The 22306-nt window shown below is 39.3% G+C and overlaps 1 protein-coding gene across 1 annotated transcript; it reads left to right on the plus strand.

Annotated features, from left to right (window-relative positions):
* Positions 1-2456: 2456 nt before the first annotated feature.
* Positions 2457-20800, plus strand: LOC140921515 (uncharacterized). The gene is made up of 14 exons (XM_073371516.1): positions 2457-2780; positions 3193-3511; positions 4283-4412; positions 5328-5799; positions 7732-8030; positions 9006-9072; positions 9579-9625; positions 10952-10993; positions 13043-13178; positions 14575-14802; positions 16012-16092; positions 16482-17069; positions 18763-19035; positions 19286-20800. Exons 2-13 carry the CDS (start codon positions 3198-3200, stop codon positions 18975-18977), a joined length of 2619 nt encoding a protein of 872 aa, XP_073227617.1. The 5' UTR covers positions 2457-2780; positions 3193-3197; the 3' UTR covers positions 18978-19035; positions 19286-20800.
* The last annotated feature ends 1506 nt before the right edge of the window (positions 20801-22306 follow it).

Genomic DNA, 22306 nt, shown 5'->3' on the forward strand with positions numbered 1-22306 from the left:
TTAGCTGTTTTAAAAATGGTCAAGTGACAGTGAACAGTAAACCTCTCTCAGATCTTTTTTATAAAATCTTGAGAGACGATTTTCTCTGATATAATGGGTAAAGTAGGCCAGTTGATTGGCAGAAAAAAATTTACAGTTTATCTCAAATCAGAGTAAAAAGTATCAAATGTTGAGAAAGGTGTTTTTCGATTTACAAAAATAACCATGGCAAATTAATCTACCCAGTCATAAGAGTTTAAAAAATAAAAATGCAGCATAACCAAAAATAATGTTGTTTCACCTTCTTGAAAGTAAATGAAGGGTCTGCCCTCTGTCTTAGCACAAGAATTGAATGTTTGAGCAAGTGCTGAACAAAAGGGACATGGGGGTTCATGGTAATGTGGTACTGAGCTTTTTTTCAAGCAGTATTTTGGTAATTTTGCTTTTTAAGTGTGGAATTGTGGTATCATCTAGTCCTGCACTTTGCGGTTTTCGTCCTTTTGGCTAACAGTAATCGGTAAAAGATCATGATTCACGTTATTGCAGTACTGTTCAATGCACTCTCCTGTCTAGTGCAGGTCAATATTTTTAAGACTTTAGACTTAGTGGTAAATGATTGCACAATTTCAGTTTATCTATGATAAAATTGGAAGGAAATGCTTCTTGATCATTGTACTGATCAATTTGTCATCTCCTCATGTTTTCTCACAATGGCTGAGGTTGATTGCTGGTGCATAAATGCTTGAGATAAACAAACATGCGAGATGGATACACCTTTAAGTAAGCGTGACCGATCAGAAATGCGGTATCGGTATTTCGTTGTTTTTCAATGCGGTATTTCGCTATTAATTTGCCAATTTTTGTCACACTAAATTGCAGTATTGGGCACCCCCCAATGTCCTTCTCCTGAAAGTGTTAGCTTCAAGTAGGGTTGGGAAAAATGCTACTGGCGGGTGTATGTTGCAGAACACCGAACACCAAATGACTCCTAAGTTTAGTGATTATAGGGTTAGGAAACTGCAGGTTGTCAGATAGTTTTGAAGTAGACGGCTGAGTTGTCAAAGTAAGTGGCCAGTCCAGGGATTTTTTTAAAAAACGTCATCTGTAAAGAAATGGCAAGCAGAGTAGCCAGCTGATACTAACCAAGCAGGCAGTGATTTTCACCGGCAGCCAGCTACTTTTGACAGCCCTGAACCTGAGTGAATCAAGTTTCTTGTCAGTTTGCCCAATGACCCTTACACGTAAATGGAACCTGATTTGCATGGTTTCCTAATGCTAATCACTAAATATCAGTCATTTGGCGTTCGGCTGCCATTGGGCTTCTGCAAAATACCCTGCCAGCATGCTACTTCCTGTGAAAATTTTAAAAAAAGCTGCCATTAGTCATCCTGAGACTCAAATTTTGCCAGCTTCAATGATTTAAGATCAAAGCTGTACGTGACTCACTTTAAAGTACTAGCCTTGGAAAGGCAAATAACTGGACTCCAGCCCCCACAGATCTAAAAGTACTTTAAATTATTGTGCATTATATATAGGGTGCTTTGAAAAACATGGGGGTTAAAACAAATTATGTTAAATACATTTCTCCACCAGACTAATTATTGATAATCTTTTGTCGTGTATACTCCAAGTGTCAATGGATCAGTGGTTTGGCCTTTCAAGTGAATTTTATTGTTATTTCTACACTCAGTCTATTGTGATATTGGCCTTTTCTTGTCAATATAATATTATATATTTACAGTTAAAAATTTTGAGCTGGTTTAGATGATATAGAAGGTGGCTGTACCTCACAGGTTCTTGAAACATCAGTCACCATCAACAACAGTGCTATTCAGGACTATGTTCACCGGTACGATCAGTGCACAGCCTACTTATGAAATGACTCTTGGGTTCAAACCTTTCACAGATGTTACTCCCCTAATTGTCCATTGACTAGTTAAAGCCCTGTGAGTGACCAACATCATTTTTCTCCCAACAATATTACAAACACATCATCAAGAAAAAAAAGGTTATGAGAATTCAGCAAATGTTTTGATATTTTATCAAATTCTCTCATTCAGAAAAAAATTTTTTAGTACTAGATGTTTCAAAAGATCTGTCTGAAGATTTTGTATGTGGATTCTGTGACATTTTCCCAGAAAGATTTCATGTTCAAATCTTGGACGTTATAAAGCTACATGTACATGTATAATTATTGTGATGATCTCACTTCAGTCTTGTGATCAAATTACTTGTCATGTGTCAAGGCGTGAAACTATGATAGTGCAATAATTATGTTACAATGTTTGTCTAGTTTTCAAATTTATAATCTACACTACCTTGCCAGTAATTGGTATAGTGACTGAAATCGTGTAACATATTCACTTGAAGTTTGCCTTCAGCGGTTTTCACACTGCAGACTAAAGGTTGACTTTTTTTTATTTAAGCAAGTATTATTTTGCATGAAGAAACCTGCTCATTATTTTTTTTATAATCAGTAGACTTGAACAATTGCATGGAGGCCAGGAATAAAGCAATCAGCAAGTCGGAGTTTAATTATAGAACAGCCATGTGAAGTTTGTTATGATAAATCTTGTTCCAGCATCGTTCACAATTGTTTCTGTTATGCAAGTGTTTTTTAGTCATGTTCAGTCAACCAGTGTACTACATGTATACCCAGCTGAGCTTGTTTGGGAAGCAAGCAAGATTTCTGTTATGATGGCAGTTATGACGTTATATTGCTGGCCCTCTTTGACTTTGCAAAGTTGGTCCTTTTCAGCTTTTGCTGTATCATGTTTCATCAGGAAGAAATTTGACTGCTGGTAAATATGGAACTTCCTTGCATCTATTCAGACATGTAAATTACGCATTGATTTCAGTGTTGAAAACAATATGCATAATAATGCATGCATAATTTTTGATCAACTGAATCAGCTCAGTGGTTTCTTCCAAAATGGGCTAATTTCTAAATGCAAACTTCGAATTTTAAGCCTATCTTATTTCATTAATGTGTGACTGAATACTTTCACAAAGCAGAGGATCATAATTCTAATGTAGTGTTATATTAAAAGCTGGTAAAGCAATATAGTAGATGTTTGTAAACAATTATTCCACCCCTCCTAGGTTATCACATACCTTTAATCTCCAGGCACTTGTACGGGTCTGGAATTTAGCCCATTTTTTCAGCAGCAGTGAATATACTAAATTTGTTGATTTCTTTGTGTTTTTGAACAGGTATCATGGCAAAGCCACCTGCAGTGGACAATAGCTATGTCCAACTTACCTTCAAGTGCAGTGAGAATGAATTAGTTGCACTGAAGCGAGCTAAGAAAGAACCTGGAGCTCTAACAGGGAAGAGTGTTGTGGTGTTGAAGCCCTGTGATGTTGTAGAAAGGGATGGCACAGTGTTCATGCCGAACACAATTGAAATGGCTCAACTTAAAAAATCTGAAAAAGGACAGTTTAAAACAAATGTGCAGATTTCTTCAAAGATGAGTGAAAGTGACATAAAACTAATATTAGTGGAGACCTTTCCCTTCCTTGAAAATAAAAGGTAATAATAATTATTGCTACACTGATGGAACAGTTATATTTACTCTCGTACATGTACATCACAGTCAAGCATTTTGATGTTTAAAAATATTGTCTGGACCGATTCTTTGTCCCTTTGGAATTCTAAGGAAATGGAGTATTAAAATGCTAGTGAATGAGAAACCTCGCTTGTGTCCCAACTCAGTTTGACAAATTCTCCTCCCACTTAGCAAGGTGTACCAGGGGTGGACAGAGGATTTTTTGATAGAGGGGGCCCAAATATATAGTAGGCAGTGGCATTATGGGTGCAATAGCGCCCATCAGGACTGCGAGCGGCGCACTTTTCTAGGGAGGTTCAGGTGCATGCTCCTCTGTGAAAATTTTCGAGATTGAAGTTCTCTGAGATGCAATCTAGTGCATTCTGGACACTTAAATCTAGCAAATGCCTGGATTCAATTTTGAACATGTAATGCTGAAATATTAAATAAACCACAAAAAAGGAGGCCGGGGCCCCCTGGGCCCACCTCTAAATCCACTCTTGTGCACAAATGAAGGGGTCTGACTCCTGGACTTTTGATAAACTTTCAGTTTCTCCTTTTAATATTAATTTGTGCTTGTTTGCAATGTCAAATATTTGTGAAGATTAATTAACCCTTTATAGATCATTGCAGATCACAGGCTCCTTATGCGTTCTTCAACCTCAACAGGATTTGCAAAAACTCTTCGGGAATTTAGAAATTCTTGATTAATTTTTCTTTTTTGTCATGGTTTCTTTTAAAACTCTTTTATGTAGATTTTATTGTGCAGGAGCAGCTGACAATCGAACAAGGTTAGACTTCCATGGAGACCGTCGGATTTGGGATGGACGTCTTATAAAGCAGAAAATAAAGGGAAACTCCGCCCTCTACATTTATACTGATGAGGTATTATCAGATGGCTATTATAGTAAAATTAATTACTGTTTTCATTATTGTTATTGAATGTTACTGTTTGTCTGGTTAAGCTTTTCCATCAGAGGCCTGATTCAAAGGATGCATAGACTACGAGCAGTCTCTTTTTTCTTAGTCCGTCGAGCAAAAAGCACGTGACACGAAAATGACCACGCTCGTGACTGAAGGCGCCGCCCTCGTTTCTCGACTCGTCTTGCGGTTTTGTCGCTCAACGCTTGCGTGCACGTGCACTCTTCTCAGTAAATCTGAAGAAAAAGAGAGACTGCTCGCAGTCTAACAGATGCACTCTGCAGTTCAATATGATAACTAGCTGTATTTGAGAAGAAAAAGAGACTGATGGCACACAAATAGCCAGCGAAAGCATCCGTTTCTCCTTGCTCTTCGCCGCTGGGGACGTTTCGCATGAAACGTCCCTAGGGGCGAGAGGGAGGAGAAACGAATGTTTTCGCAGGCTAGTACACAAAGCTTTGACTTCTCTCATTTACTGGCATTTATTGCATTGTTTGTCTAGTATATAAAACCCTATAAGATCACAAACCTATTTCTGCCTATAGAAGGCGAGAATTTTGGCGCTAAACTCACACACTTCTGTGGCTTTTGATTGGACATGTCATTTTTCTCACATTTGGAAAAACACATCGTTCGCGTCTCTGATTGGCTAGAATTCATTTGCGGACGGAAATTGATGACATAGCTTTTCAGTATACAATAAATGTCGTTCGCAGATGAGTTCTGGCCAATTATCAATGCTTCTGGTCCTATACATGTAATGTTGCATGTAGCTTAATGCTACACACATTCTCTAATCATGAATATGTACTGTTATCTTTTATACTTATATCTAACTTAACGGAATCATGAAATATCCTTGTTTTTACTATGTCTTAGGGAAGTGTTGAAAAGCTTGAGCTCAAGGCTCCTAAATTTTCAGAACTGACAACACTAAAACGATCCCATGACCAGATCACATCTCCAGGGAATGAAACGGCTGAGCGTTCACCAAAGATACAAGGAGGATCCGAAGATGCTTTAGAACCCTTAAAAAATTTTCCTGCAGGAGCAGAAAAACATGCTAAGCGATATGCAGCCAGTGATTCACGTGATTCAAGTTATGCCACCGCAGGAACGTTTGGGCAAGAAGGTTTGCCAAGGGAAGAAATAACTGTGAAGAAAAGTGATCAACCGAATCCAATTGAAGGATTGTCACAGTTGCGGCAAAAACTGCCAGACAGAGTCGCTGGAGTGAGCAGTCAACCTGGAATCATGTTGCCAGGCAGTCAATCTAACAAGTTGACGTCAGTTCAGGATAGCATGAATACAAGAGACACAAGTGCTGTGCCGGGACATTCCATGCAAATGGGTAAAACATTACATTGTACAGTGCTCAATAGTGCCATTAGCCTGCGAGCAAGCTCTCCTTTTGGGGAAGTCGCCATCCTCGGATACCCAGGGGCGGTCAGATCAGTTGGGTCAGCTCCGTTCAATCTTTTTGTGTCACTGGGGAGAAAAATTTAACAACAAAGTTACAAACTTTAAAGGACGAAGAAATTTCTCCTGCACGTGCCTGACAAATATTCCGAGCTGGCGTAAACAGCCACGCACCCGATTTCGCATGAACAAGCTTAGAGGAACTGTTTACGAATTTACCTTCGATCAGCTCCACAGTCTGATTTCTTCAATAGACCTTCTCACCGATACGGAGGCCATATTAAATTAATTAGATTTAAGGAGTATTTTGAGATGCCCAGGGGCATGAGCTCGATCCGATATACTCACTCAGTATATATACGCGCGCTTTTCGGGCCAATTTTTCTTTAAGTTTTCTTAGAAAAATATCGTAAAGGGAAAAAAAGATCGTTGTGCCGTGTTTGGATGTAATAATGATCGCCTTTTTCCCGAAGTTCTCTTTTTGCTCGAAAAGCCCGCGTAAATACTGAACGAGTGCCCCCTGGGCATCCCATAATACTCCTTAAATCTATTAAATTCAATATTGCCGCCGTATCAGTAAAACGGTCCATTCGTGCATTTTTGTCACATGTATTAAGCGGCTATTAAGTGTTTGATACAGTTAGTTTGGATTTATTTTGAAAACGTGAAGAAGGAAAATACAATCCGAAATGGGAGGTGGCAACTGATGGTGGACCAGTAATGGCGCTCTCTTCGCGAGTTTGTTTCAAAATAAAGTGATGTTTAAGCTAAAGAGCTTGCTAATTTCTGACGAACCACTATTGAGCCGCCAACCTCCATTTAGCGGTACCTCTTAGTACGGCACTTCTCGGTACAATGTATATGCTATCAAACTCGGTTCTCGCCCTCAGCCGATATCCCGTGCCTCGACCTTGATTAATCCAGATATGGAGAAGACCTCATCCAATAATTGTTTATAAGTTCGTCCAAGCTGTCCAACTATATTTTTCACGCCAAAGTTTTCTCTCAATACATCTAAATACATGGATGACGATACCGTAAAATTCCGAAAATAAGCCCCGGGGCTTATATTTTTCAAAGGCCCTTTTTGAGGGGCTTATTTTTGGAGGGGCTTATATTCGGAGGGGCTTATCTACGGAGGGAAATTTGCGTTTCAAAATCGATTGGGCTAGCCTTATAAATAGAAGGAAATTTACCGTTTTTGCCTTGTTTTACTTTGTATTTGAGGGCAATTTCCAAGTACAAGCCCCCCGGGGGGCTTATAATTGGAGGAGCGATTTAACGGAGGGTTTTTTGCGTTACGAGTTTGGGGGCTTATATTTGGAGAGGCTTATTTTCGGAATTTTACGGTATGTTACACGAAATTTCTTCTCGCTCATTTCCTCTTCCGTCTCACCCTTACCACGAAGGCTTGCTATTCACTACAGAGGCTTGACGTAGGTGTGTCGCAACACCGCGCGGGAGTTGAATGTATACAGCTATTTCGAGAAAGACTGTCGGAAAAATGTGCACCCGAAAGTCCCGAAAGGTAATATGGGATATGTTCAATACACTTTTCCTGACGCTGTAGCTGTCAAACCTACTTTTGTTGCTTTCCTTTAGCACTCGCAGACATATGTCCATGGTCTTCTCCTGCCATTCTTTCAATTTTTTTTGAAAAACAGTGAACTCAACACCACCCACAATACCTTTCGGGGTTGTCGCGTGCACTTTATCCGACAAGCTTTCTCGAAGTAGCTGTATACTTTTATCCGCGGATAAATTTGAACCGCAACACATATATATGCTCAGTGAAAATAAGAGCTTTGTCAAACTGTGACAAACGAAAACAAAATAATGCCGTGTATTATGTTTTCATTTTTAGGTGCGATGATGTTTCCTCAGATGGTTGGGCCAGGGGTGCTCATAGCTCAGTCAGGTTTACGTCCTAATGGCCTCGTTGAAGCAAGACATACAGGGCTGCCATTTGTTACTCATGCAGTGCAACAAACTATGGTATCTTCAAGTTTAACACCTTCAATGAACAAGTTGAAAATTTCATTAGAGAATCCTCAGCTATTACAGAAACAAGTTAACACCGAGAAAAGAGATCAGAGTGCTCAAACAGTTGAGTGCATAGGCCGTCCACCACATGACAGCCATGGCCGTTCAGAGACAGCATCAGTAAGTAACAGAAGGTTTCTTGTTGAGTTGTGCAGGGGCACAGCATGTGTGACTGCAGATCTCATGATATGTCTAAACAAGCTGCTGAATGATTGTTTTCTTATTCATTCAAAATATTAGCTCACTTCCTTGTTGACTTTGTTCAAAACTGTAGCCCATTTCTTGGCACGGTTCCAGGATCTAAAGCTATTTCGAGAAACTGGTTTTCGGCAAAAATGTGCTTGCGACAATCCCGAAAGGTAATATGGGATATGATCAATACACTGTTCCTGACATTGTAGCTGTCGAACCTACTTTTGTTGCTTTCCTTTGGCACTCGCAAACATAAGTCCCATTCGTGAAATTCTTTCAAAAGAACAAGGAACTCAAAACCACCCACAATGCTTTTCGGGATTGTCGCGTGCACTTTTTTTGACAACAAATAGTTGCAGACAGATGTTTTTTCATGCAGCTACTCCTCGAAAAGTAGAAAACATCCATCGAGCAATATTATAATAATAACAATAACATCCATCGTGCAATATGCTTTTCTAATTCTAGAATTTCTTCCGTTCAATTTTAGTCAGAAATTCAACAATTTCGTCTTTGAATAGCTGTGAAGGTCATATTTGTAATCTACTCGGGAATAAACGGCTAGGCTGCTGCGCCTGTAAGGGAGGTTAATCGATGAAATATTTACCTGAAAACGAGGCTCCTTGGGCAATATACCATATTGCTCGCATCTTCCAAATTTGGTCAACGCCAGCTGGTCATGAAGAAATACCCTAAGGATTTGAGCCAATCATAGACAGCGTAATATTTTGAGTGAATAATGACTTAAAGTAATTGCGTCCGCCTAATGCTTGGTCATCACATAACTACAAATGCGACCTCAACAAGAATGTCACCCCCACCACACTTTTGCTTTTTAATGAACAGTGGGTTATTTGGCATTGTACTTATAGAAGGTTATTGTGTTTTATGTGAAATCATCAGCTGGCGCAATCTTCGGAAACCTCAGACTCGGGAGTAGAAACCAGCGACAGCATTGGAGTCAATGATGGTAAGCTTCTTTATCATAACGAACACTTGACATTGTTTAATATTACCAAATCACGATCAAGTCAGGTTAAGTTGTAGTTAAATTCACAGGAGAGCCACACAGTCGAGACTGAAAGTTTTCCATTGTTTTAAAGAGAATTAAAATGTGCGCACAAATTCTAAGCAAAGAAATCTCTAAACAACTTCATGTGGCCGGCGTTTGGCGCAGGAAAACTGCACCGAGTAAGTCACAATTTATAAGTTTCCGATTCTCTTCTGATTGGCAGAGAAAAGAACGCGAGACAATGAAAATGTACACAGGTAATCGATTGAAACGATCAGAACTCAAAGAAACTTCATGAAGACGGGGCCGAGGATTAAAAACACATGCTTTTGATTGGTGGAGAAATTATTGCAACTTTCTTTAACCATTCACAAAGTTCATTAAAGTAAGGTCTTATCACGTGCAAAATTACTGTTTAAGTCTTGGTAGAAAACTGCTCTAAAAGATGATATGTTTCGGTTTAGAATTTAACCTTGAGTTGCTGAGTGGTGTGGCCCTTTCGAATTCCGAGGTAGGTGTTGATAGTTCTTTTTTTTCGTGAACTATATAGGTGTGTAACCTCAAAATAGATCTCTCTTAAGGGACATTTAATTTTGATGACGCAGTGCTAGCTCTCGATTGCTAATTGTAAAGTTAAGTAGTAGTATCTGATATATCTAATAAGCAGTGTGCTCGGGTTTGAAATGGCTAACATTTAGGTGATACCCTAGCAGGGGCGTAGCCTAGGGGGGGGGGGGGGGTCCTGGGGTGCCCGTGACCCCCCCTTGGTAGGCCTTCTGCTGAGCAAAAAACCTACAATATTCAGGTGGCGAAAACGCCATGACAATATCTTGGCCGTAAAAGCCATTGTTGAAAAGTCCACTTTTTTAAAATTTGTTTTTTGTTAAGTATTTTCGTCAATGGCTCTTGTCTTTAATTAGTATGGGCCTTCATGCCGCGATAATACGACTGAGCCCGCTGATACACGAGGGAGAGCAGCGGTATAAACCATATATAATCGGCCATCCCCGGATGGTGTCCCTCCTGTGACCCCCTCCCCCCCCCTTTGAAAAATCCTGGCTACGCCCCTGCCTAGCGGTAGTTTTTGGTAGGGGTTTACAACCAACCTCATTCACACCAACTAAACGTGTTTAATTTTACCCGGTTAAAAAAAAAAAAGAAAGAAAAGAAAAGAAAATACAGGTTACACTGGAACACAGTTTAGTTTTAGACAGGATTCAAATGAAATTCAACAGGTTTTGTTATTTGCACTAAATTAGCACTCAACTCAATTCAATAATGAAGCTTCTATTACGGAAACAAATTTAAGTTTTGTTTAATTAAACAGCTTTTAAACATGTTTTAGTTTTGGTGTTACTCCGCTTTTCACAAACATGCGAACTCTAAAGTTCAAAAGCGGCCTTCACAATTGCGTTTTTCGCTGCTGTCAATCATAATTACGATCACAAGCAACGAACCTTGAAACACAGAAACACACAAAACGGATCGAAATCCACCAGTGACAAATCACAAACCATGACCTTTTGAACCCGTTAAAGTAAAGTTTTGTTTCCTAAGAGGTTCGTTAAGATGATTGACGGCAGTGAAAAACGCAATCGTCAGTTGACTTTTGAACTTCAGAATTCGCATGTTTGTGAAAAGCGCAGTAATGGAGCTCTGTGGTTTCCAGGAGTTCTCTTTTTGTCACTTTGACCACGCGAAACCTCTGTCTCGAAGTATATCATTGCGCGAAAGTAGATTCCATTTCTAACTGAGCCGCGGGAAAACCTAGGGACCTACATATAGGCTAGGGATTTACGATATAAACACACAGACCTGACTCGAAAATTTTATCAAGCTTGCAGTAAACGAGATCTGTCCAAGGTCAAGCTCACTTGAGGTAAGCTTTTCATGATTTGTAAAGTTCACTTTTAGTCTCAAAACAATCTACTTTAGAAGGTTTTTAAACGGGCGTAAAGAACTATTTGAGAGAGTTTGATAAGAGGTCAAAAGATATTGCGTTTATATAATTGGTCATAATATGATAAATTTTTCATAACCTTTCCTCTTGATGATGTGTGGGTATTATTAGGAGAAAATTGGAATGGTTAGATGGACTGCAGGTTCCGTATTGCCTGTGAACAAGGATTGCTTACTTTGAAGTAGAAAAGCTAGTTGTAGTGCCTCTTATAGCACCTGGTTGTTAACCCCATTATGTTAAATTTGAGTTAGTTTTCTCTACTGTACCTAGCCCACTAAATTGAGGTAAATAAATTCACTTAATCAGGGTTTCAAGAACTTCCCGTCCTCTCTTGGACCAGTGGAGTTTCTTGATGGGAAAGTAACTTTATAAGCTCACTCGCTCAGTGGCTTCCAATGAGCAAGTAACTTATTACTGGATCGAAGGTTTTTTTTATGTTTCCGACAAATTTACTGGAAGTGATTAGGATGATGATAATGATGACGATGATGATGACGATGACGATGGTGATGATGATGATGATGATGATGATGATGATGATGATGATCATCATCATCATCATCATCATCACAATAGTAACGATAGTGATAACTATCACGATATATTCATCAATTAAAAGAGAGGAGAAGTTGTTACGTCTCGTTGCTATGGTCGCAAAAATTTTGAATGACAACAAACCAAAAACGTCACTTAAAAAGTGAATTCGCACTGTTTCAAATTTCATCGATCTTATTCAATTTCATTTAATTTGCTAAATATTTGCGACATTCTCTGGGGTTGAATCCGAAAGTAACGCATCTGAGTTAAGAAAAAAGATATGTTTGTGCTGTGTTCACCAACCAAATTAAGAAGTTCCATGTCGTTGGAAAAAAAGCGTGATGCACGTGCAAAGTTGTTGTTTTATGTATCGGTCAAATCGAAGCTTCAACATGCCCCCCCGGGCATACCCCGGGCATTTGACGCCTTTGCCGTCCCGGGGAGGAGGGAATTTGATGATCAGAGTCTTCCAGGGGGTGAGGAATTTGATCCCCATGCTTTAGGGGTGGGGAATTTGAACTGCACCCTCGATTTCATGTAAAATCTTTGGCTTGGTGAGCTATCATGGGGGACGCGGTGTTAGAGGATTTTCGTGGAAAAGATTGTGCCTTTGTGGCCAATTGGTTACGAGGAAAGGGCTGAAGCAAGCTTTGTGCCGTATTTGAAGGATTTAAATTTTGAAATTTTCAATTGGATTCAGGCTTTGAATGTATTTTATTGTTGTGTTTACATTGAAATACAGTACCTATACCGGCGATTCAATACAACATAAAATGAAATAAAATAAAAAGCTCAGGTCAACTACTTTGACCTTCTGGACGTATGTTAATTAATAAGGAGAGCGATGATGCATGTCAGTGAAATTGGTCATGATGTAGTAATCTCAATAGGTGGAATCTTTTTTTATAGACCGCTTTGTATGTTGCATGATGAAGAAAAGCTAAGCATTCACTGACCTTGTAGCAGCGATTTCCGCCGCTTTGCATGAGACTTTTGTTCGTAGTAAATACGCTAACAGTGTTTCTCAGTTTTTGTTATATTTATAAAGACTTTGTTCGACAACTGAAGGCGTTTCCGCCGTTCTTCTGCCATTTTTGTGCCTGTGAAATGTCCCCAGGGTGGGGGCATTTAATCACCTGAATGGGCCCTAGTGTGGGGCATTTGAACGGCATTTTGGCCCGGGTAGGGGGGAATTTGAACAATAATTTTCAAAAAAGTCAAATGCCCGGGGGGTTGCCCGGGGGGGGGGGGCATGTTGAAGCTTCGATTTGACCGATACATTACTAATATAAACCTATCGCTTTTTTGCTGTTCTCGTCATTGTCACCGTCGTCCTTGCTTAACGTCTCTATTGTTGTGATCCAGAATTTGGCAACCGAACGTGTTGTCACACTTCTTCTCTCTATTTACCTGTTTTTCAAAACATTTCAGGGTGGAGTACCCTTCACGCTTATTTTCAACAAGAACCTGCCTCATGATGTTGAGTCTGCGATCGCTCGCTTTGGAAACCATGGAGCTGTTCCGTTAATAAAATTGAATGAACTTAATATGAGGGGGCGAGTCCCGGGTGAGTTCCTTTATTTTTTAGTATTTAAGAGCAATGGTGACGTAAAGTTATCTTGTAAGCGTTGGAACCCTGGAGTTATACCATAAGTGGGTTAGACACCACCGCGGTCAAACGTCTAAATCGTTATTTTTGTTTTTTATTGCTGGGATTTCATTTACCAGTTAGAGAAAAATGGGCAAAGATGTGTAAATCAGTTAGTCAACATAACTATCTTTCCATTTTTCTCAAAATTTTGAGCTTTTTTCGCTGAAAACGCTTCGCGCTAAAAGAGAATCATGTTTGAAAATGGCGCCGATAATAACGTCAGCATCGGTTTTCAATCACTTAGAACTTTTTTAGTAAACTTTTAAAAAGTTTAGTAAACTAACAGGATGTTGGTTATACCCTAAACTTTCGATAGTGAAAGTAGCAACCTTAACTTTGAAGTATTTCGCTTAACTTTTGCAAATTTCACTCGTTTGACCGCTGTGAAAGGTTAGACATCCCGTTATGGATGATGATCATTACACGTTTCTGGGAAAATACCCACCCGGCTACCCCTCCTCTAAGCCAACATTTTGCCCTAAGTGAGAAGTAGGTGTTGATGTTGACTTAGGGGAGGAGTGGGAACGTTATCGACCGACTTAGTGTAGTTCTGAACACTGTGGGACAGCCTGTTCGGAAGGCATTACCGGAGTCATAGTCAATTGACTGTCTTCAAGAAACCAATCTTAACGCTTGAATCACCTTTGAGTCTTCATATCCAATATCATCAAGGTAAAATAACTAAGATAGTACGCGCACTCTGATTGGCCGAGAGGAGTGTTTGCATGAGAGTATGTAAACATGGTTGTGGCGTCAAATTGTTTGGCTTTTCGTGCTCTAATCACGCAAGCAGGAATTTTAAAAAGTTTTCGAGTTCAAAACTCGACAAGTTTACTTTATTTACCCATTCCTTCGTCGCCTGAAACATGGAAAATCGTTACAAAGAAAGTGAGTCAATTTTTCTTCGCTTAAGCTGGCATTTTAAGCGAGAAAATTCCGTATTTTGCAAAGCATCTTTTGTGCTACTTTTGCTCTCCTGCACTGCGATTTTGTACCACGTGAATGGCTAGCTGCAAAGGGCCTATTGGTTCGAAGCTTGTTTTCCCAGAGAACTGACGTTAGACATTGGATCCTTGATAGGAGCGGTTGTTAGTAACCAGAGTAATTTTGAAGCACCCGCCCACCTGACTCCTTCTCCGTTCCGCTTTGTGACCTTAATGCTTCAGATCTACCTCGTGGCTCATACACAGAACCATGAGTCCAATTTATCCCCAGTTTCTTAACGTGAGAAACAGTTTCTTAATATAACAGTTTTATTCCGTAGGACAATCACGAGTTTTTATATACTGCTGTTTTTTGTTATACATTTTAGCTGGACAGGCGCCAGGCCACGTAGCCGTCAAAGTGCAAACCTTTAGCGGGCGTTTACTTGGTGAGACTACATTTGAATATGTAGATGAGGTCGAACATGTACTGCAGATACTCCTTCGTGACAGAAAACTACAGGCGAGGTATTTTTATCTTTTGGCTGAGAAACTTACAAGCAAGCCGAGTGAAACGGATGACAATACACACGAACCTCCCAATTCCCAAGTGACAGGTAAAGCTCTAGCTTAAGCGATGCTTTGCAGACGACTCCTCTGTTCACGGTAGTGAACTGGAAATATCACAGAAACGAGGCTTATGCCGGGAAATGTTTGCGAAAGATGAAATTAGAGATCTTTTGATTCGAGGACGAGATTTAACTTTAAATGTTTTCGTGCATTCTCAAAAAATAGACACCCCGAAATGCCTTTTCACCAGAAAGGTTAGTACTTCTAATATATGTATTTAAGTATGTGTTTCCGCCGCTACTGCATCTTCCCTAAAATCCGTAGTAAAATAAAGGCGCTGGTTCTAATACAGTTATTCCGAGAAAGGTTGTCGGAAAAAGTCCGCGCGACAACCCCGTAAGGTATTTTGGGTGGTTTTGAATTCACGGTTCTTCAAAGAAATTAGAAAGAATGGCACGCGAGGCCACGGACTACGTAAAGGAAGGCAACAAACATATGTTCGACAGCTGCATTGAGGAACAGCGTGTTGATCATATCCATATTACCTTTCGGGATTGTCGCGTGCACATTTTTACCGACAACCTTTTCCGAAATAGCAGTCCGCCACTACTACATTTTCTCCAAAATCCGTAGTAAAATGAAGGCGCTGGTTCACGCGCGTGCACTTCTCAGTTTTGCGAAAATCACGAATTCTCTTAGTCATTCTCGTCTTTGAATCTAAAAGCCTCTATTGTTCCGTCCCAGTCGACTATAGCCTAGTTTCAGTTTAAAGGCGAGATTACGAATTTGGTTTAAAAACCAGAGCCAGCGTTATGAATCCCAGTGGGAAGGGGGCATTCAAAAGAAGGCAATTTCAGCGGGGCTAGGGGCGGGGAAGTTGAGTTAGATTGTTGAATTTGAACAGCTGCTCTGAGCGAACTGTCAGGTAGTTTGCTGTCAACTGGTATTTCAAAAAAAGAGTGGTTGTTTACATTGATTGTCTTCTTTACTGTCGGGTGAATACATTTTTTCGCAGACCGGTTTACCGTGGAAAATACAGTTACATAGGCTCATGAATAAGCTTCCGATTATCTAGTGGTATTTACCGTAATGTGATCGTCTTCTACGCCCAATTCGAGCATGTCCAAACTGAAAGGAAGTAATTGAAGTCCACTCAAGGTTTAGTTGGAACCTTTGAATGTAACTGTGGTTCACTCTTAGAGAAAAGAAACTATCCGTTATTACTAAAAAATACTGTTTAATAAATTTATTTTCAGGACGTACTGCTAAAGAAAGTGACTATGAAGCAGATGATGAAGCTTCTTCATCTTCAGATGACGAGTGGAATTTTTATCTTGGTGGGTAAAAAAAAAACACGAACAAATACAATTATCTTAGTTTAAAGTTTTTAAGTCAGCAAAAGTTAGATATTAAAGGCTTATAAGTTTATTTTTTGGATGATTTCCTTGTTAGAATGTTAGTAAAAAATGTCTAGATTTCAGACCATAAAGTTTTAAATCAAGAAAAATCGAGTATTTGAAAAGGTCTTGTTAGTTTATTCAGGGTTCAAGTTGGATTCAAATTGCTGTATGTGCAGCTGCAGCTTACTCTTCGTAAACAAAAACAAACATACAGGCAGACAGACAAAACAAAACAAGACCAGAGCGCTGCACTGAGACTACATGGTATATATATTTTTAAAAAATGTATTTTCTTAAATGCTTGCTATTTGTTTAATCCTTTTCAGGTACCCTTGATTACAATCACTATGAGATCGAGACCAAAAAAACAAATCAGACTGATCATTTTGATTTATGCGGGGAGCCTGATAGTATAAGAAAACTATTTGCGAGCCAATTAATGGGAGCACCGAGACATCAAAGTAGAAACAAAGAACCTACTTTATGGAAAACATATCAGAGGGACAATTTTGATTTGCGTGAGGAACTTGGTAGCACAAGAACTCTATGTGCGAGCCAATTAATGGAAGCACCGAGACATCAAAACAGAAACATAGAACCTGCCTTATGGAAAACAAATCACACTGATCATCGTGATTTGTATGAGGAGCTTGATGGTACAAGAGAAATATGTGCGAGCCAATTAATGGAAGCACCGAGATATCAAAACAGACACAAAGAATCTACTTTAACGACAGATAAATCTAAGGAATATTGTCACATACAAGATAACAACGGTGGAGAACAGTCGATAGAAATCATGAATTTTATAAGTTTATTGAAAACTGAAGATGTAGCCGTAAAAGACAGTGTTGATGACATATCGTCTAACTTACAGGAAACCCGAACAGCCATAAGCCCTCTGAATTCTTCAGGTAATATGAAGACTTTTTTGGTGGGATTGTCATGTAAAAGGATGAGATGTTGGTCAAAATTTTTAAAGAAACCCATGTTTTATCGAATAATGACGAGGGGGATTTGGCTTGTGTTCCAACCCATCGAAGTGATTCTTCGCAGGGTCCTTGCCAAGTTGATGATTGGACGCTCTTAAAAATAACTGAGAAAATTATCCAAAGAAATGTTTTTTAACAAAAGAAAAAGAAACCCGGGTTAAGCGCTGATCGGCCTTCGAACAACTGCGCCCAGTAGAACATCTATTGCGCTAGTAAAACAAAAAGTTCTTTTTACACGCCCGAAGCACTCTGGCCAGTGTGTTCTCAAATAACAAGCACTTGAGACGAACCATACGATTTCACGCTGATCAGTGGCCTTCAAAACCATTTCATTATGATGCACAGTTTAAATCGAGGTTTCGCTGTACGCAACCCTTACGTTCAAAATATGCCATAATCATAGTTATCTATCGCAAGAACCATCCACCCTTTCCCCTCAAATGCTACCTGTGCGCCTAGCAAACATATCGAACGCACTCTCCTAAGCTCCGATTACTCCTAGTTTAAATACTCAGCAAGTGGACGAGGCTGAGTATGATACGCAGAATTGTGCAGATCGAGTGGCCTCGAGGGATAAGACCTAGTCTGCGTTGCAGCCGGACTCAAGACCTAGAACTCCAAAATCTGTCTATATCGAGGATTTTGCGTTCAGTGCTTTTTTTTGCTGTTCTTTCTGTATTTTTTATATTTTTGCTGTTCTTCCTGTTTTTAGGTAGTATTAAGTTCCTTCTCCTTCGCATAACTTGTCAAGTCTCTCAGTGGGGAACAAAATTAGAAGGTTCATGTATACGTCAAAAGGGAAACGCGAATTTTTACCACGTGATCAAGTTTCCACTTTGATTGTCGTTTACTGTTCATTTTTTCTACACATAAATTAGAAGTTTCACGCATCTGCTCATTTTCTTTCTTGAGAAATTCTTGAAACAGACGTTTGCCGTTTGCCTTTTGCCGTGTACGTGAAGCTAAGAAAATCTAAGACGTCTGCCAGAATACTATATCTCCTTGTCTTTGTAAAGGTAGAGGTTTTTTTCTTGGGATTGGTAGCAAATTTCTACGGAATGTTCCTAATGGATGGGTTTCCCGCGAATCTCAGTTTTGCAGATTGCAAATCTCAAATCTTCTTAGGTGCTATTTTCATTATATTCGAAAAGGCAAAGATGGGTGTGGAGAAAGGGGTAGCGGAATTTAGGTTGGTTGCGAAAGTGGGTGAAAAACGTCTTGGTTATCGCAGCGATCATAGCGACCATATAAAAACCTGCCTTAAAATGATACTTAAGGGGGTGAGGGGAGGGGGGGGGGGGGATGGGGCACTCCCTTGTTTGGCCGTGGCAGGTATGTGCCGCGGAACAGGGTATGGCTAGTTCTTGTGCGAAACGAAATGAACCAGCGTCGTGAAAGCAGGTCACTTCTCTTAGAAAGGTTAGCAAAATGAACAATTTTTATCTTGAACAGGGTCAGGGTTTGAAGGGCTCGGCGGCATCCCCCTGCCCAAACTTCCCTTGAGTGCCTCCCCCGGGGCTAAAATATGACAATACGTTCGCTGAACATTTTCACCGATCGTATAGGGATCACATCAAACCCAGTCTTAACTGTTTGCTCTTTGTTTGCCTTTCAGTTTTACGAGTCAGAGACCACACAGAAACGCCAGAGTTTGTTTCTCAAGGTCGCCAAGACGAGAAAAGGATAAAGAATACACAGGATCCAGAAATTGCTCACGAACAGTTAAACTGCTCAGATACAAATGAAAATTCACTTTCTGATAAAAGCCGGCGGGCGAATTACCTAAAGGAGAGAAATCAAATGAATAATAATCCAGCGGAAGATTTATAAAGGATATTAACTTTTTGTAAAAACAAAAATTTGCTTAGCAATACATCCCTGCTGACAGGTACGTCAGGAAAGAACGGCACTGAACAAAATGTACTGATTTTGGTGCTTAATAATGCGTCGGTAAAACTTAGTTTGAGTAGATATCAGTATTAAACGCGAGAAGCAGAAGAAGACCTTTTTCGCAGTGAGGGGCCATCGAATGGCCTTAATTCGCGAGGCAAGTACGTTCGAAATTGTATCGAACCTGATTATAAATTGATGATTGATCCAGTTTCATCTGCTGTCACGTCTCTGTTTGTTTCTTACAGATAACATGCAGAAACCTTACAGAAAGCTGACTACCACGACCTCAGGGATGTTTTCAAGTGAATGGTGTCTGTTTATATGGACCAACTGTTAAGAATTCACACCAGATGTCTTCAAAATACGTCATTTCATATGTGAGGCCATTGGAAACTCCTCATTATGAGTTAGCAGAGCAGGAAGCTCGGGAAAACAAAATTCCGAACGGCATAGCCTCCCACGCAGACGTTCTTAGAGTGTCTGAATGGGATTTGAAACCACATTCATTTGTTTCCCCATAATTTTGTTCGTGCAGAGGTTTCTCTCTTGCCTGGCTTTTAGTGTGTACGAAATTTTTTGCGTGGCTTGTCTGTCACTTAGTTAGTTTATTTGGTTTGTTTACGCTCCTGGGGCGTACAAAACAAACCAACTACCTCACTTACAGGCCACGCGAACGGCTTCGTTAACACTAAAAGCCATGCAAGAGAGAAACCTCTGCTCGCAAGGTAGTCTTCGGACATCTGTCGCTGGGAATCTTTGTTAGCCTGCGCGAATCTTCTGAACTAATCCGGAATTGTCCGAAAGTGGCCGAAAACTCCTTGATATGTTAAGAGAAATAATATTGACCTTTTTAGAGCCGTTTTAGTTTCTTTCTAGAAAAAAAAATACTGTTACAGTGAAAAATTTACTGTTTCTAGAAAATAAATTAATGTTAGTGTTAAAATGCCCAAAATCTGTGTCAGTGTTACGGAGCCAAAAAAGTTTGTTTTTTCTGTTATCAAGGTACCCCCATTCAGACTCTCTTCTTAGGGCTTGGTCAAGCATTCCGTCAACCCGGAACGCGTGACGGACTGACCTAAAGAACGTCTTTAGAGGAGGCTATCGACACTTGAAAGTCGACAGTGCCTCCTCAAACAATGAACAAAGGGAAAAATAGATGAAGTCTGGTGGATAAAGGACATAAGCTATTTGTTGTCATCGTATAACTGTATATTTTTTTCTTTATATTTGTTTGTTGGATACAATAATTGTCGAAAGTGCGATCATTATCCCACAAGAGAAACGCTTAAAAACCACATATCATTGCTAGTAACTTCGTCCCAGGGCTTTTTTTTTTTCTCTTAAGGCGGGAAAAGCCTTGTGGAGGAGGTTGATTTCCTAGGCGTATTTCAACTTAAAGTTTATATTTATGTAAAAATGAAAGGAAAGGAAGGTTTTTTTCTTTTCTATACGAAATTGTAGGTTGTTTTATGCGAAAATGTCAGTAACACCCATATCTTCGGATCCTACCCCACACGCACATACCTTTTAGTCGAAAGATTGCTCACAGGCTATGCCCGATTGAAGAGAGAATGTTGTCCATCATCTTTGTAAGAATATAATATTTTGTGAACAAAAGAGTGATAATATTAATATTTGTTTACATTGATAAAAAAAAGTATATTATAGAGAAGGAGATTTTCAAAATAGTTCTGTGATAGTCCATGTTAAGTTTGTTAAGTTTCGCAGCACTTTATTAAACGGCCCTATTATGTTACAAAATATAATTTGTTTTTGTTTGTTTGTTTTTGGCGGAATCTCAGTTTATAAGTCATGTAAAACTGTACTCATGATTGTCGAGAAGCTCATGACAAATAGAAGAAAATTCCACCTTTCCATGGAAAAGAAAGGTTATATTCCACTGGCTGTGCATAAGTGTACTGGCTGAGATAAGTGGAAAATATCTTTCTCACAAACCACTTGGGGCCTGGGTATAGGTCATGTGACCTAATCGCGGACAGTTGCGTTTGTTGCGTCCTCCATTTCTGACCTTCAATTCAATTCAATCAACTTTTTTTAAACACGGTAAATGGCTCAGCAAGCTGGTTTTCGGACATGCCGTGTAACAATTACAAGTTATATATATTAAAACTATGTTTAAAAACATCGTAACTAATAAGTGCCTTTTTTCTCCTTCTTCTAAGTAGACCACTTTAGAGAATTTAGCACATCTGATGATTTGACGGAGTATGATCAGCCCAAGCGATAATCCGTGCTACACTATTTTGCAACTTTTTCAATTTGTCAGCACGTGTTTTGGAGCAGTCACCCCATACAGCATCACAATAATCAAACTGAGGCCCGAAGGGCCGAAAAAACTTTTTTTGCGGACCGCAAAAAAATGGCTAAGTGAAATAAATAACGACACCAGAAAAGATGCTAACCAAAGCAACAAAATGAGAACATACCGGTTATTCAAAACGATAGACAATTACAAATGTGAAGATTACCTACATCAGGTTACCAATACTCGACACAGAATAAGCTCTAACAAAACTGCGACTTAGCAATCACAAATTAGTCCCCCAAAAAATATAATAATAATAATAATAATAATAATAATAATAATAATAATAATAATAATAATAAAAAAACACAAATTAGCCACAGAGACAGGACGTTATTCGAGACCGTTTAAGAAACCTGCAGAAAGAATTTGCCCAATTTGTAAAATAGAAATGGAGGACGAATACCATTTTCTAAATATATGCCCTGCTTACCAGGAAAAAAGATGTTCGTTACTAAATTATTTGGAAAAAGAATATGGAATAAAAATACGCAGAATGTCACCTAACAAAATATTCATTTTTGTAATAAATCCCCATAGCGGAAATGCTAAAATACAAAAACTAATAGCAAAACATATATTCGAATGCTTTGAAAAAAGGAAAGGGGAAGACGGCAAAAAGTAAATACTCTAGGATTTAATTAATTAATAACTTATTAGCCATATATGGTGAGGAATTTTTTGTTGTTCGTAATTTTGGTTATTTGGAAATAGTGGATATACTATTTATTGTATAACACTCCAAATAAATAAAACATGTATGTATGTATGACCCAACCCCCCCCTTATGTCAAGGTCTAGATATTATCTAGCCCACAACTTACTGAGGGTCTGAGAACAGAGATAAGGTGTTGTGAATGTATCCTACATTTACAGGGCGAAAATGAAAATTTGAATCGGTTCTAGTTAAGAAATCCTTCGGTTGAAAAACAGTATCCAG

The sequence above is a fragment of the Porites lutea genome, chromosome 12 (genome assembly GCF_958299795.1).
Source record: "Porites lutea chromosome 12, jaPorLute2.1, whole genome shotgun sequence".
NCBI lineage: Eukaryota > Metazoa > Cnidaria > Anthozoa > Scleractinia > Poritidae > Porites > Porites lutea.